The sequence below is a fragment of the Saimiri boliviensis genome, chromosome 20 (assembly GCF_048565385.1).
Source record: "Saimiri boliviensis isolate mSaiBol1 chromosome 20, mSaiBol1.pri, whole genome shotgun sequence".
Classification (NCBI taxonomy): domain Eukaryota; kingdom Metazoa; phylum Chordata; class Mammalia; order Primates; family Cebidae; genus Saimiri; species Saimiri boliviensis.
Window position 1 is genome coordinate 33,215,101 of NC_133468.1, and position 16,010 is coordinate 33,231,110.

Sequence of the window (16,010 nt, forward strand, 5' to 3'; positions counted from 1 at the left end):
GGCGGGTGGATCACGAGGTCAACAGATCGAGACCATCCTGGTCAACGTGGTGAAACCCCATCTCTACTAAAAATACAAAAAATTAGCTGGGCATGGTGGCGCGTGCCTGTAGTCCCAGCTACTCAGGAGGCTGAGGCAGGAGAATTGCCTGAACCCAGGAGGCGGAGGTTGCGGTGAGCCGAGATCGCGCCATTGTACTCTAGCCTGGGTAACAAGAGCGAAACTCCGTCTCAAAAAAAAAAAAAAAAAAAAAAAATTACCAAGGTGTGGTGGCGGCTCCTGCCTGTAGCCTCTGCACTTTGGGAGGCTGAGGCAGGAGGATCACTTGAGCCCAGGAATTTGAGGCTGCAGTGAGCCATGATCACACCACTACAGTCCAGCCTGGGCGACAGAGCCAGACTCTTGCCTCAAAAAAGAAAAAAAAGAAAAGAAAAAAGGAAAATGAAAAATAATTCTCTGAAACTCGGGCATGGCCAGACGGATTCTCTCCTCCTCACCTAACTTTCCCCTCCACTGCCCACCTGGCACGCGCCTGACCCGTCCCCGCTCCCTACTCCCCATCGCTCCACGTGGCCAGCGCCCAATGCTGGGCACTCCCCCGAGACGCCCCTTCTGCGCCCGGACGCAGGGGCAGGGAGAGCCCAGCCCTTGGTCTGTGGGTAGCCGGACCCTCAGTGGGGCGGGGGGGGGCCTCGCTTTGACTCCCGGAGCAGGGGCCGGGGACAGGAGCAGGGGCAGGGGTGCGGGTCGGGGTCTTCCCACCTCCCCTGCTGCTCCCCAGAGCACGACCCAGGCGTGGTCCCGGGTGGGGCGCCACTCCCTGAGGAGGCGCCGCCAGCCCCGCCCTCCCGGCCCGGCAAGTGACGTGGCCGCGGCTCCCCCGCGGACGGGGTCACGTGGCGGCGGCGCCCGGTTGCCTTGACAGCGGCTGCGGCGGCTGCGGGGGCGGAGTGGAGGCGGGGCCGGGGGACCCCGGGCAACCGGCGGAAGGAGGGAGGGGGCCGTGCTCGGCGCCCCGGCCCGGCCACAGGCCACGCGGCCACGCAGCCCGAGCGGGAGCAGAGCCGGGCGGGGTGAGGGCAGCTCCGGTGAGTGCGGTGGCTGGGGGCCTGGTGCGGGGAGCGGGGTCCCCTGCGACTGCGGGGTGGCGGAATTGCTCTGCGGGAAAGGGTAGGTGGAGCTGTGAGGGCGCGGTCACCACCCATCCGGGATTGGTGACCCCCACCCCGCGAGATCCCTGGCGGGGTGCGGCGCCCAGAGGAGGATCAGGGTCGGGGCTGCAGCGGGTCCGGACACCCGGGAGTCCCTGGGGGAGGGACAGGGATGCAGGTGGGCGCCCCTGGGAGGCCGGCCTACTGGAGAGAGATACTCGCCATTGCTGGTGCCCCAGATGCTTAGAGGAAGTCAAACTCCAAACCACCCTCTAGAAATGTATCCAACAGGCCAGCCAGGGAGAGTCGCTCATCTTTAGAGAGGGGATCGCATTATTCTACAAGACCTGTTTTCTCTGACTGCTTGTTAAAGCAAAAAAAAAACCCCAAAAAAACAAAAAACCCACGCGGTTCAGTCCCAGAGCATCCTCTAGGGTCTGTGCCACCTGACAGGAGTGCGGGGCTCCATCCTGCCCCACCTCACCCCCTGCCTGAGATCCAGTGTGGGGATGAGACTCTGTCTCCCCCGCCCACCATCCACCCACCTCCGGCCACCAGGCCTGGCACACACAGTTGGCGCTGGGAGCATAGAGGATGGATTTGAACCCCTTTCTGGACTGCTCCTTCCAGACCTGCAGACCTGTCTCAAGACCCAGCTCCAGGCAGGCAGACATCCTTTCTTCCACAGCCCCACCCACTCTGGGGACATCTGCAGGGCCTCACCTATGGGACTTGGGAGACCTAGCTGTCAAGGCAGGGGAATGTGGCCCTGGCCACTCCCTGGAAGCCACTCTCAGCCCTCACTGCCCTGAGCTCTTCACCTCGTCTCAGACCTGAGCCAGCCCACCCTTACCGATGGCCCCTAGGCATCCCTCTTCTTCACGCTTCCTCTGTTTGGAGGCCACCAGGCTCTCCCTTGCCTCCCACTCCTCTCAGTCTGCCAGTCATTTCCTTGGGTCAAACTGTGATCTCAAACCAGAATGATCTAACAGTGCCCAGACCATTACACTCACCAATTCCTTCTGTTCTGTGGCTGGACACCGCCCCGTCATGCTACCCAGACCCCTGGCTCCTTCCACAACCTCAGCGTCCAAGAGTCTTCTCCCCACATCTCTCTGCCCCCTCTACCCCTTAATCCCCCACGTGGCAGCCAGCCTTCCCTCCATATCTCCTGGACAAGGGGAGCCACCCCACATGTACACCTGGAGTTTTCTTCCTGTCTCAGAATCCTTCCATGCAGGCCAAGTCTTGTCCTTGAGAAAGCTCCCTCTTTTTTTTTTTTTTTTTTTTTTTTTTCATTTCCAATCCTTCTTGAATACCAAATCTCCCTCTTTTTAGAAATTCATTTTAGAGACCGGGCACGGTGTTTCACGCCTGTAATCCCAGCACTTATGGAGGCCGAGGTAGGTGGATCACTTGAGCTCAGGATTTCTAGACCAGCCTGGCCAAGATGGTGAAACCCTGTCTACTGAAAATACAAAAAATTAACCAGGCGTGGTGGCAGGCATCTGTAGTCCCAGCTACTCGGGAGGCTGGAGTGGGAGGATTGCTTGAGCCTGGGAGGCAGAGTTTGCAGGGAGCTGAGATCGCGCCACTGCACTGCAGCCTGGGCAACACAGCAAGACCCCATCTCAAAAAATAATTATGTTTAGAGACAAAGTCTCACTATGTTGCCTAGGCTCGTCTCCAGCTCCTGGCCTCAAGTGATCCTCCCACCTTGGCATCCTAAAGCACTAGGATTACAGGCATGAGGCACGCTGGCCTGCAAAGGGAAGGTCCCTCTTTTGCCAAGGCTGACTTCACTACCTCCGTCTGTGTCCCCTCCCTGGTAATTAACTGCAGGTGCCTTTCCCTGGCTTCTGTGTGAGGCAGCCAGTCCTTCTCAGCTCCCTGCCCTCCGCTGAAGCCTTTAGCTCAGTGGATGAGAATCACTCCCTCATCTTTTTTTTTTTTTTTTTTTTTTTTGAGACGGAGTTTCGCTCTTGTTACCCAGGCTGGAGTGCAATGGCGCGATCTCGGCTCACCGCAACCTCTGCCTTCTGGGTTCAGGCAATTCTCCTGCCTCAGCCTCCTGAGTAGCTGGGATTACAGGCACGCGCCACCATGCCCAGCTAATTTTTTTGTATTTTTAGTAGAGACGGGGTTTCACCATGTTGACCAGGATGGTCTCGATCTCTTGACCTCGTGATCCACCCGCCTCGGCCTCCCAAAGTGCTGGGATTACAGGCTTGAGCCACCACGCCCGGCCTTTTTTTTTTTTTTTTTAAGACAGAGTCTCACTCTATCACCCAGGCTGGAGTGTGATGGTGCAGTCTCAGCTTACTGCAACGTTTGCCTCCTGGGCTCAAGCGATTCTCCTGCCTTAGCCTCCTGAGCAGCTGGGACTGCAGGTGCCCACCACCATGCCTGGCTAATTTTTGTTTCACCATGTTGGTGAGGCAGGTTTCCAACTCCTGACCTCAAGTGATCTGCCTACCTTAGCCTCCCAGAGTGCTGGGATTACAGGCATGAGCCAATGAGCCACTGCACCTGGGCTTTTTTTTTTTTTCTTTTTTCTTTTTTTTTTTGAGATGAAGTCTGGCGCTATCACACAGGCTGGAGTGCAATGTCGAGATCTTGGGTCACTGCAACCTCCACCTCCCGGGTTCAAGTGATTCTCCTGCCTCAGCCTCCCCAGTAGCTGGGATTACAGGTGCATGCCACCATGCCTGGTTAATTTTTGTATTTTTATTTGAGATGTGGTTCTGCCATGTTCTCCAAGTTGGTCTGGAACTCCTGACCTCTAGTAATCCACCCGTAGGGGCCTCCCAAAGTGCTGGGATGACAGGTATGAGCCACTTTTCCTGACCGGCACCCCTTTATCTTGCTCCCTGACTGGGAGATCGTCAACTCTGGCCTCTTTCATCCTGGATCCTTAAGTACCCAGTGTGGTAAGTGCCTATGTGATGTAGGACAGGACAGAGAGAGCAAAGATTAGCCCCTCACCCCTCCCCTCTCTGTATACTGCCGTCCTCAGACCTGTACAGGCAATTCCGTTAACTATGAGGGTAGGGGAAGAGGGAAAAAGGAATTTCCAAATTACAGCATTTTCCATGATACGGAGCTAACCTATGGATTGCAGCATTTCTGTGAATTCTCCCCAAGGGAAGAGACGTCCCAGGGATGGAAGTGCCTGGAGGTGGTGCTGCTAGCTGTGGATGTGTGCGAGGAGATGGGACCGAGAGCCCGAGCTGGCATTCGTATAAATGACCTGGTAATTGGCATCCCCTGGCAGAAATAGCACAGAACTGTTCCCAGAGGTCCCATAGGCCAGGGAAGGCTGTGGCTTTGTAGCCTGGCGGAGAACAAAGAGAAAGGCAAGACCGTTTTCCACCTCTAGCACCTTCCTGTGTAATTTCCAAAGTACGGCATTTTCAATTATGAGGGGCTCGACTCTGGCATGGATGGACGAAGTTTGAGGCATTTCCTCAGCTGCTGACCCTGCTAAACACCCCCTACTACGCCCACCGTCCCCAGCCACACTCCCTGGGACCCAGAAACGGGGATCTGTGTGTAATAGCCTGAGGTAGGCTTTCCATGAGGCCTGTGTGGGCCTGGGCATAGAAGTTACCTTTTTTTATTATTTTTTTGAGATGGAGTCTTGTTCTGTCGCCAGGCTGGAGTTCAGTGACATGATCTCGGCTTATGGCAACCTCCACCTCCCGGGTTCAAGCAATTCTTCTGCCTCAGCCTCCCGAGTACCTGGGACTTCAGGTGGCATCACAGTGCCCAGCTAATTTTTTTTAAATTGCATTTTAGGTTTTGGGGTACATGTGAAGGACATGCAAGATTGTTGCATAGGTACACACATGGCAGTGTGATAACTTTTTATATTTTAGTAGAGATGGGGTTTCACCGTGTGATCCGCCCACCTTGGCCTCCCAAAGTGCTGGAATTACGGCACTTTGAGCCAACATACCCGGCCTCTTCTTTCTTTTTCTTTGAGACGGAGTCCTGCTCTGTCACCCAGGCTGGAGTCCAGTGGTGAGATCTCAGCTCACTGCAACCTGCGCCTCCCAGATTCAGGCAATTCTCCTGCCTTAGCCTCCTGAGTAGCCAGGATTACAGGTGCCTGACACCACACCCAGCTAATTTTTGTTTTTTTTTTTTTGAGACAGAGTTTCGCTCTTGTTATCCAGGCTGGAGTGCAATAACGTCATCTTGGCTCACCGCAGCCTCTGCCTCCTGGGTTCAAGCGATTCTCCTGCCTCAGCCTCCTGAGTGGCTGGGGTTACAGGCATCCACCACCATGCCCAGCTAATTTTGTATTTTCTTTAAGTAGAGACAGGGTTTATCCATGTTGGTCAGGCTGGTCTCGAACTCCTGACCTCAAATGATCTGCCCACCTCAGCCTCTCAAAGTGCTGGGATTAGACGTGTGAGCCACCACGCCTGGCCAATTTTTGTATTTTTAGTAGAGATGGGGTTTCGCCATGTTGGCCAGGCTGGAAAAGTTACTCTTTATGATGCCAAGTAAACCACAAGGTGCCCGTGCCCTTGAAGCACGCCCTGCAGATTAATAAGAACTGGATCCTGGCGTGTGGCCTAGCAGCCCAGCTCCTTGGGACACACGCAACCACCAGTCCCCTACTTAGATTAGTGGAGATTTAGGTTTAAATTCACAAATCTTGACAGATCCGTCCTCTGATGTTTAATCCATGTTAGTCAAACCAGATGTCTGCCAGGTGTGAGTCCAGGCATCTCCGACGTCTGTTACTCCTTAAAATGTGCTTGTGTGAGTTGGCTGATTTCATTTTTCATTTTGCTGAAAGTTTCCCTTGTAGCTTAGATACGGCTTTAGTTATGTAAGTCCCAACATTTTTCTTAGGGTGAACTGTACTGATTAAAATTTAAGTTGAAGGCCGGGCATGGTGGCTCACGCCTGTAATCCCAGCACTTTGGGAGGCCGAGGCGGGCACATCACCTGAGGTCAGGAGTTGGAGACCAGCCTGGACAGCATTATGAAACCCTGTCTCAACTAAAAATATAAAAATTATTCTACTGCTAAGGAGCCTCATGTAAAAATTAAAAAATAAAAAGAAAATAAAAATTAGTCAGGCATGGTGGTATGTACCTGTAATCCCAGCTACTCAGGAGGCTGAGGCAGGAGAATGGCTTGAACCCATGAGGCAGAGGCTGCAGTGAGCCGAAATTGCACCACTTCACTTCAGCCTGGGCAACAGAGTGAGACTGTCTAAAAAATAAATTTAAATTAAAATTAAAAAAAATAAAATTTAAGTTGGATTTGAGAAACTAGCAGCTACTTGGAAATGTTTATTCCGTGACTGGCATCGATGTTGAAAGACATTTTTCTTTTTTTTTTTTTTTTTTTTTTGAGACGGAGTTTCGCTCTTGTTACCCAGGCTGGAGTGCAATGGCGCGATCTTGGCTCACCGCAACCTCCGCCTCCTGGGTTCAGGCAATTCTCCTGCCTCAGCCTCCTGAGTAACTGGGATTATAGGCACGCACCACCATGCCCAGCTAATTTTTTGTATTTTTAGTAGAGACGGGGTTTCACCATGTTGACCAGGTTGGTCTCGATCTCTCGACCTCGTGATCCACCTGCCTCGGCCTCCCAAAGTGCTGGGATTACAGGCTTGAGCCACCGCGCCCGGCCTGAAAGACATTTTTCATCTTCGGTGCATTGTCTTGTTCAAAAGCCCTAGAGATAAGGCCAGGGGCAGTGGCTCACACCTGTAATCCCACCACTTTGGGAGGTGTTTGAGGGAGGGTTGCTTGAGGCTAGGAGTTCGAGACCAGCCTGAGCAATATAGTGAGACTCTTGTCTCTAGGAAAAATTTAAAAAAAGATTAGCAGGCGTGGTCCTGTGTTTGTGGTCCTAGCTCCTCAGGAGGCTGAGGCAGAAGGATCCCTTGAGCCTAGGAGTTTGAGGCTGCAGTGAGCTATGATTGTGCCACTGCACTCCAGCCTGGGCAACACAGTGAGACCCTGTCTCTATATAAAAATAAATAGGCCAGGCGCTGTGGCTCACACCTGTAATTCCAGCACTTTGGGAGGCTGAGGCGGGTGGATCATGAGGTCAGGAATTCAAGACCAGCCTGGTCTCTACTAAAAATACAAAAATTAGCCAGGTTTGGTGGTGGTGGGCACCTATAGTCCCAGCTACTTGGGAGGCCGAGACAGGAGAATCACTTGAACCTGGGAGTCAGAGGTTGCAGTGAGCCAAGATTGTGCCACTGCACTCCAGCCTGGGTGACACAGCGAGATTCTGTCTCAGATAGATAGATAGATAGATAGATAGATAGATAGATAAAATAAAAGTCCTATGGGTGGAAATACCCCCATTCTCAAGATGAAGGAGCCAGGTCAAAAAGGTCACCTGTCATGCTCAGAATCACACAATACAGTGAAATCCAGGTTTCATAACTTTGTGTCCTGGAGGCCCAGTGTGGTGGCTCATGCCTGTAATCCCAGCACTTTGGGAGGCTGAGGCAGGTGAATCACTTGATATCAGGAGTTCGAGACCAACCTGGCCAACGCGGAGAAACCCTGTCTCTACTAAAAACACAAAAATTAGAGGCTGAGGCAGGAGAATCGCTTGAACCCAGGAGTCGGAGGTTGCAGTGAGCCGAGATCATGCTGCTGCACGCCAGCCTGGGCAGCAGAGTGAGATACTGTCTCTAAAGCAAACAAACAAACATGTCTTTAGGTGCTGGGCATGTGTTAAACCCTGGGCTCTGGCGGGAGCTGTATACAGCAGACTTTGTAGATTGAATGGGCTTGGAGTCTAGCTCTTCCTGGCCACAGTGACCTAGGATGCCTGAGTGTGTCTCTCTCCCACCCTCAGCCTGGCTCCCACCATGAGCGCTGAGCTCAACGTGCCTGTCGACCCCTCCACTCCTGCCTGCCCTGAGCCCGGCCACAAGGGCATGGATTACCGGGACTGGGTCCGCCGCAGCTACCTGGAACTGGTCACCTCCAACCACCACTCGGTGCAGGCCCTGTCGTGGAGGAAGCTGTACCTGAGCAGGGCCAAGCTGAAGGCTTCCAGCAGGACCTCCGCCCTCCTCTCCGGCTTCGCCATGGTGAGTGTGGGTGCCAGGTGAGGAGCGCACTGGTCAGATGGGCCTTGCTAACCGAGGTCCTGGGATGCCTCGGGGACCAAAGCGTTTCCTCCAGTCTCTGGCAGGGAAGCACTGGGAAGCATCCGCCCAAGTCCTAGCTCCTCTAAGGGGACGGCTCTCTGAGGGCTCGTGGGAGTGCCGGGAATAAGGGGCTCCAAGCGATGGAATCCTCAGAAAGCATCCTCTCTTCTGTTCCTGTCAAGTGTTTGCTTTGGAAATACTTAGGAAGGAGGGAGGTTTTAGTACAGGGTAATTTTTTTTTTTTTTTTTGAGACGGAGTCTTGCTCTGTAGCCTGGGCTGGAATGCAGTGGCACGATCTCAGCTCACTGCAGACTGTTTCCGGCTTCCTGTGATTCTCCTGCCTCAGCCTCCTAGGTAGCTGGAATTATTGGTATGTGCCACCACTTCCGGCTAATTTTTGTATTTTTAATAGAGAAGGGATTTCTCCATGTTACCCAAGTTGGTCTCGAACTCCTCACCTCAGGTGATCTGCCCTCCTCGGCCTCCCAAAGTGCTGGGATTACAAGGGTGACTCACCACGCCCAGCCAGTGCAGGGCAATGACAGGAGTGTAGGTGCAGTGGCTCACACCTGTAATCCCAGCACCTTGGGAGGCCAAGGTGGGAGGAGAGCTTGAGGCCAGGAGTTTGAGACCAGCCTGGGCAACATAGTGAGACCCCCGTCATTACAGAATTTAAATAAATAAACTAGCTGGGTGTGGTGGTGCGTGCCTGTAGCCCCAGCTACTTGGGAGACTGGGGCAGGAGGCCAAGACCTCAGTGAGTTATGATTATACCACTGCATTCCAGCCTGGATGTCAGAGCGAGACCCCATCTCTAAAATGATAAAACAAAATATAGCCGGGCATCATGACTCACTCCTGTAATCCCAACACTTTGGGAGGCCGAGGCTGACGGATCACTTGAGATCAGTAGTGCAAGACCAGCCTGGCCAACATGGTGAAACCCTGTCTCTACTAAAAATACAAAAAAAGATAGCTCAGCATGGTGGCAGGTGCCTATAATCCCAGCTACTTGGGAGGCTGAGACACAAGAATCACTTGAATCTGGGGTAGGCCGGAGGTTGCAGTGAACCAAGGTCACACCACTACACTCCAGCCTGGGTAAGAGTGAGACGACTTCTCAAAATTAATTAATTAATTAAAAAGGCCGGGCATGGTGGCTCATGCCTGTAATCCCAGCACTTTTGGAGGCCGAGGTGGGCGGATCATGAGGTCAAGAGATTGAGACCATCCTGGCCAACATGGTGAAACCCTGTCTCTACTAAAAATACAAAAAAAAAATTAGCTGGGTGTGGTGGTGCGTGCCTGTAGTCCCAGCTACTCAGGAGGCTGAGACAGGAGAATTACTTAAACCCGGGAGGTGGAGGTTGCAGTGAGCTGAGATCATGCCACTGCACTGCAGCCTGGCAACAGAGTGAGACTCTGTCTAAAAATTAAAAAAAAAAAAATGGCCGGGCACGAAGGCTCACGCCTATAATCCCAGCACTTTGGGAGGCCGAGGCGGGTGGATCACAAAGTCAAGAGATTGAGACCATCCTGGTCAACATGGTTAAACCCCGTCTCTACTAAAAATACAAAAATTAGCTGGGCATGGTAGTTCTTGCCTGTAATCCCAGCTACTCGGGAGGCTGAGGCAGGAGAATTGCTTGAACCCAGGAGGCAGAAGTTGCGGTGAACCCAGATCGCGTCATTGCACTCCAGCCTGGGTAACAAGAGTGAAACTCCGTCTCAAAAAATTAAAAATAAAATAATAATAACAAGATTACATAAAATCAAATCACTGCATAGTACAGAGTTTCTAAAAATAAAAATAAATAAAAATAAAAAGATAAAATCAAATCGCTGCATGGTACAGGGTTTCCTGAAGAAAGGTGCCCACGTCTGCCCTGTCTTGGGCACCACCCAAAAGTTTGGCACTCTCAGGGATCTGAGCAGGGCCTCAGGGATTGACTGGGATTGGATCAGTTTAGCCCAGTTATCGATGCAGACATTCCTGGAATGTGGCCTCCAGGGTGACAGAGCAGAGCTTTTGGCCTGGCTCCTGGGCTGCCTTCTCTCTGAGTGAGTCATCCCCTAGGACAAGAGTCAGTTTCAGGCAAAGCTACAGCTCTGACAAGGGACTCGTCTCCTGTTGACCCCAAAGCCGCCGACCCACATCCCTGGAGGGAATTATCCCACAGGTTAAGGACTCAGAGTGAGGACACAACTTTGCGCTCACAGGTCCTACTGGGTGGAAGTGATTCATTTATTTATTTTTTGTTTTGTTTTTAGAGACAGGGTCTTGCTCTGTTGCCCAGGCTGGAGAGTGCAGTGGTATTGTCTACACTGGAGTGCAGGGGTGCAATCATAACTCACTGCAGTCTTCAACTCTCAAATGATTTTCCCATTTCAGCCCTCAAAGTGCTGGCATTACACCGTGTCCAGCCTATTTCCTTATATGAAAACAGTTGTTTTTCTTTTTCTTTTTTTCTTTTTTTTTTTTTTTTTTTGAGATGGAGTCTTGCTCTGTCACCCAGGCTGCACTGCAGTGGCGTGATTCCTGCTCACTGCAACCTCCACCTCCCAGGTTCAAACAATTCTCCTGCCTCAGCCTCCTGAGTATCTGGGCCTACAGGCACATGCCAACCCGCCTGGCTAAGTTTGTATTCTTAGTAGAGATGGGAGTTTCAAGGTCTTAGCCAGACTGGTCTCGAACTCCTGACCTCAGGTGATCCATGCGCCTTGGCCTCCTAAAGTGCTGGGATTACAGGCTCGAGGCACCATGCCTGGCCTCAATTGTTTTTCTACAGGCCAGAGCCTCAATTGTTAGATTGATGGTGCATTTTGAAAGAAAAAGTTGGCTGGGCAAGGTGGCTCATGCCTGTAATCCCAGCACTTTGGGAGGCTGAGGTGGGAGGATCACCTGAAGTCAGGAGTTGGAGACCAGCCTGGTCAGCTTGACCCAACGTAGAAAAACCCCATCTCTACTAAAAACACAAAACTTAGCCAGGTGTGATGGCAGGCACCTGTAATCCCAGCTACTCAAGAGGCTGAGGCAGGAAATCACTTGAATCTGGGAGGTGGAGGTTGCAGTGAGCTAAGATCGTGCCACTGTACTCTATCCTGAGCAAGAGAGCGAGACTCCACTTAAAAAAAAAAAAAAAAAAGAGGTGGATCTTGCTATGTTGGCTAGGTTGGTGTGTTACATTTTACTGTTATTTTTTTCTTCACCTTATACCAAGGGAGAAATACTGTTGTTTTACTTTGGTTTTTCCCCCAAACATTTTTTTTACCCACAACTGGTTGAATCTGCAGATGTGGAACTCACAGATACAGAGTGCCAGCTGCAGGGGAAGGAAGTGAACCATCTGGCAGGGATTTGAGACTCGGGCGGTGGGTGGGTGGGGGGCGCGCAGCACACCTGCCTGATTAGATTAGCATACCGTTGTCATGAGGTCAGATCATTCTTCAGACTGCAGGTCGGCTAGGGAAAAATAAGTCACAAATCTTAAGCATCGGAAACCAGAGCTGAGTCAGGGCGGGCACCTGGGAGCATGCAAACGTGCAGATCGCGAGGTAGAGTTCGCTCTTCATGATGTGTCTTCCCTCATTAGAATTGCAAAGCTGCTCCTTTGTCTAGCAACACCTGCTTATGCCTAACCTGAAGCTTAATTTCTTTTTGCCTGTCCTTCTTCCAACACACAAAACCAGTGATCTGAGGCCCCCTCATAAAACCTCTGCATAGGCTGGGTGCGGTGGCTCAGGCCTGTAATCCCAGCACTTTGGGAGGCCAAGGCGGGCAGATCACTTGAGGTCAGGAATTTCTGACCAGCCTGGCCAACATGGGGAAACCCCCGTCTCTACTAAAAATACAAAAGTGAGGGCCAGCCGGGCGCGGTGGCTCAAGCCTGTAATCCCAGCACTTTGGGAGGCCGAGGCGGGTGGATCACGAGGTCAAGAGATCGAGACCATCCTGGTCAACATGGTGAAACCCCGTCTCTACTAAAAATACAAAAAATTAGCTGGGCATGGTGGTGCGTGCCTGTAATCCCAGCTACTCAGGAGGCTGAGGCAGGAGAATTGCCTGAACCCAGGAGGCGGAGGTTGCAGTGAGCCGAGATCGCGCCATTGCACTCAAGCCTGGGTAACAAGAGCGAAAGTCCGTATCAAAAAAAAAAAAAAAAAAAAGTGAGGGCCATGCGCGGTGGCTCACACCTGTAATCCCAGCACTTTGAGGGGCCAAGGTGGGCAGATCACTTGAGGTCAGGAGTTTGAGACCAGCCTGGCCAACATGGTGAAACCCCGTCTCTACTAAAATACAAAAATTAGCTGGGCGTGGTGGCGCATGCCTGTAATCCCATCTACTCGGGAGGCTGAGGCAGGCGAATTGCTTGAACCTGGGAGGCAGAGGTTACAGTGAGCCGAGATGGCGCCACTGCACTCCAGCCTGGTGCCTGGTGACGAAGACTGTCTCAAAAAAAAAAAAAAAATTTAAATTAAAAAAAAATTCTGCGTAAACACAGTGAAAAATTGCTGCTGCCTCTTCCTCCTCCTCCTCTTCGTTCTCCTTCTTCCTTCTTTTTTTTTTGCTGTCACACGATAGACACTTCTCCAGTCATTTTTTTTTTTCAATAGAGATGGGGTCTGGCTTTGTTGCCCAGGCTGTTTTTGAACTCCTGAGCTTAAGTGATCCTCTTGCCTCAGCCTCCCAAAGTGCTGAGGTCACGAGAGTGAGCCACCTCGCCTGGCCCCTTCTCTCCTCTTGAGGTGGAACAAAACTGCTTTTTGCTAGCCCCGTCCTCTACCTTGTAATCATCTTTATTTCCTATCTTGGAGGCCTCTGTGGTTTGTAATATCCTTCAGTTGGGCCATATCCTTTGAGGTGACCAGAGCCAACTCAGGGCCACACCCGTCAACCCATGTTCTGTGGCTACTGGTTTTTGAATACATTTCACAATGACCCCAGCCATATTACTGCTGAGTTGCTGTTCAGCTCTGCTCCACTAGGACTTCCATATCTTCTTTCATCTAGGAAGTCTATCACAACTGAAATTGACGTGAGGAGATGAGCTTCTAAGAGGTGGTAGTTGCTGAAGGATATTATGAAATCTTCATATAAATATATTTTTTCATGTATTTCATTTTATCTTTTCCCAAACAGGATCTTGCTCTGTTGCCCAGGCTGGGGTTCAGTGGTGTGATCATAGCTCACTGCAGCCTCCAACTCCGGGGCCCAGCCTCCTGAGTTATTTTTAATTTAATTTAATTTATTTATTTATTTGTAGCAGGGTCTCACTCTGTTTCCCAGGCTGGAGTGCAGTGGCACAATCTCAGCTCACTGCAACCTCCGCCTCCCAGGTTCAAGTGATTTTCCTGCCTCAGCCTCCCCAGTAGCTGGGATTACAGGCATGCGCCACTGTGCCCAGTTCATTTTTGTATTTTTGTATTTTTTTTTTTGGAGACAGAGTTTCGCTCTTGTTACCCAGGCTGGAGTGCAATGGCGCGATCTTGGTTCACCGCAACCTCCACCTCCTGGGTTCAGGCAATTCTCCTGCCTCAGCCTCCTGAGTAGCTGGGATTACAGGCACGCGCCACCACGCCCAGCTAATGTTTTGTATTTTTAGTAGAGACGGGGTTTCACCATGTTGACCAGGATGGTCTCGATCTCTCGACCTCGTGATCCACCCACTTCGGCCTCCCAAAGTGCTGGGATTACAGGCTTGAGCCACCGCGCCCGGCCTTGTATTTTTTTTTTTTTTTTTTTTTTGAGACAGAGTTTTGCTCTTGTTACCCAGGCTGGAGTGCAATGGCGCAATCTGGGCTCACCGCAACCTCCGCCTCCTGGGTTCAGGCAATTCTCCCGCCTCAGCCTCCTGAGTAGCTGGGATTACAGGCACGCGCCACCATGCCCAGCTAATTTTTTGTATTTTTAGTAGAGACGGGGTTTCACCATGTTGACCAGGATGGTCTCGATCTCTCAACCTCGTGATCCACCCACCTCAGCCTCCCAAAGTGCTGGGATTTACAGGCGTGAGCCACCGCGCCCGGCCATTTTTTGTATTTTTAATAGAAACAGTTTTCCTATGTTGGCCAGGCTGATCTCGAACTCCTGACCTCAGGTAATCCACCCACCTCGACCTCCCAAAGTGTTAGGATTACAGGCGTGAGCCACAGCACCCGGCCTCTTTTTTTTTTTTTTTTAATTGAGACAGAGTCCTGCTCTGTCACCCAGGCTGGAGTGCAATGGCTCCATCTCAACTCACGGCAACCTCCGCCTTCCGAGTTCAAGTGATTCTCCTGCCTCAGCCTCCTGAGTAGCTGGGATTATAGGCGCCCACCACCGTGCCCAGCTAATTGTTTGTATTTTTAGTAGAGATGGGGTTTCTCCATGTTGGCCAGGCTGGTCTTGAACTCCTGACCTCAAGTGATCCGCCTGCCTCGGCTTCCCAAAGTGTTGGGATTACAGGCGTGAGCCACTGCGCCCGGCTGACCTCACATTTCAAGACACCATGCAGAACTGCTGGTACTTGGCTTTTCCACCTTGCTGTAACCTCCAACTGTGGTTGACTTTTGCTTCCTTAAGACACCCAGCCACGCCTCCTTGCTACGGCTTCCCTCCTCACCCTTGGCCTCACATCTGTCCCCTTTCCTGGGCTTTCAAGGTTCCGTTTCTCCCAGGGTTTTTGGTCTCCACTGAGGAGGCACAGTGTGGTCTATCTGATGCCATCCAGGTGTGCAGCTCAGAGTTGGCAGTTTCAGGTGTGTGTGTGTGTGTGTGTGTGTGTGTGTGTATGTAGTGTGTAGTGTGTTTGAGACAGAGTTTCCCTCTTGTTGCCCAGGCTGAAGCGGAGTGGCGCGATCTTGGCTCACCACCTCCGCCTCCCAGGTTCGAGCGATTCTCCTGCCTCAGCCTCCCAAGTAGCTGGGATTACAGGCATGCGCCACCACTCCTGGCTAATTTTGTATTTTTAGTAGAGACGGGGTTTCTCCATGTTGGTCAGGCTGGTCTCGAACTCCCAGCCTCCAGTGATCAGCCCGCCCTGGCCTCCTAAAGTGCTGAGATTACAGGCGCGAGCCACCGCGCCCGGCCGCAGTTGTTATCTTTTAAAAGATCAGTTTCCCTTTTTTTTTTTTTTTTGGTAGAGATGGGCTCTCACTATGTTGCCCTGGCTGGTCTCAAACTCCTGGGCTCGAGCGATCCTCCCGCCTCTGCCACCCAAAGTGCTGGATTACAGACATGAGTCACCATGCCTGAAAGGTCAGTTTCCTTTTTTCGGAGAGATGAGGTCTCACTCTGCCGCCCAGGCTGAAGTGCAGTGGTGTGATCATAGCTCACTGCACCCTGGATCTCCTGGGTTCAAGTGATCCTCCCACCTCAGTCACCTTAGTAGCTGGAACTACAGGTGCCACACCTGGCTAATTTTGTATTTTTTGTAGAGACACGGTCTCCCTCTGTCCCACAGGCTGGAGCACAGTGGTGTGATCATAGCTCACAGCAGCCTGGAATTCCTGGCCTCAGGCGACCCTCCTGCCTCAACCTCCCAAACCACTGGGATTATAGGCATGAACCGTTGCACCCAACCAGTTTTTAACTTTTGTGTTTTTTTCTTTTTTTTTTTTTTTTTGAGACGGAGTTTCGCTCTTGTTAGCCAGGCTGGAGTGCAATGGCGCAATCTCGGCTCACCGCAACCTCTGCCTCCTGGGCTCAGGCAATTCTCCTGCCTCAGCCTCCTAA

General features: G+C 51.8%; 1 protein-coding gene across 3 annotated transcripts in view; it reads left to right on the forward strand.

Annotated features, from left to right (window-relative positions):
* The window catches only part of ORAI2 (ORAI calcium release-activated calcium modulator 2), a 26,898-nt gene continuing 10,888 nt past the window's right edge, over positions 1-16,010 (forward strand). Inside the window, exons 1-3 of one of the 3 annotated variants that reach the window (XM_074390592.1) lie at positions 2-1,088; positions 4,273-4,404; positions 7,998-8,235. In XM_074390592.1, the coding sequence (XP_074246693.1) occupies positions 4,397-4,404; positions 7,998-8,235 (246 nt within the window). In that variant the 5' untranslated portion in view covers positions 2-1,088; positions 4,273-4,396. Of the gene's footprint in view, positions 1,089-4,272; positions 4,405-7,997; positions 8,236-16,010 lie in introns of all 3 variants that reach the window. The other 2 variants (XM_003934141.4, XM_003934144.4) reach the window with 2 other exon arrangements.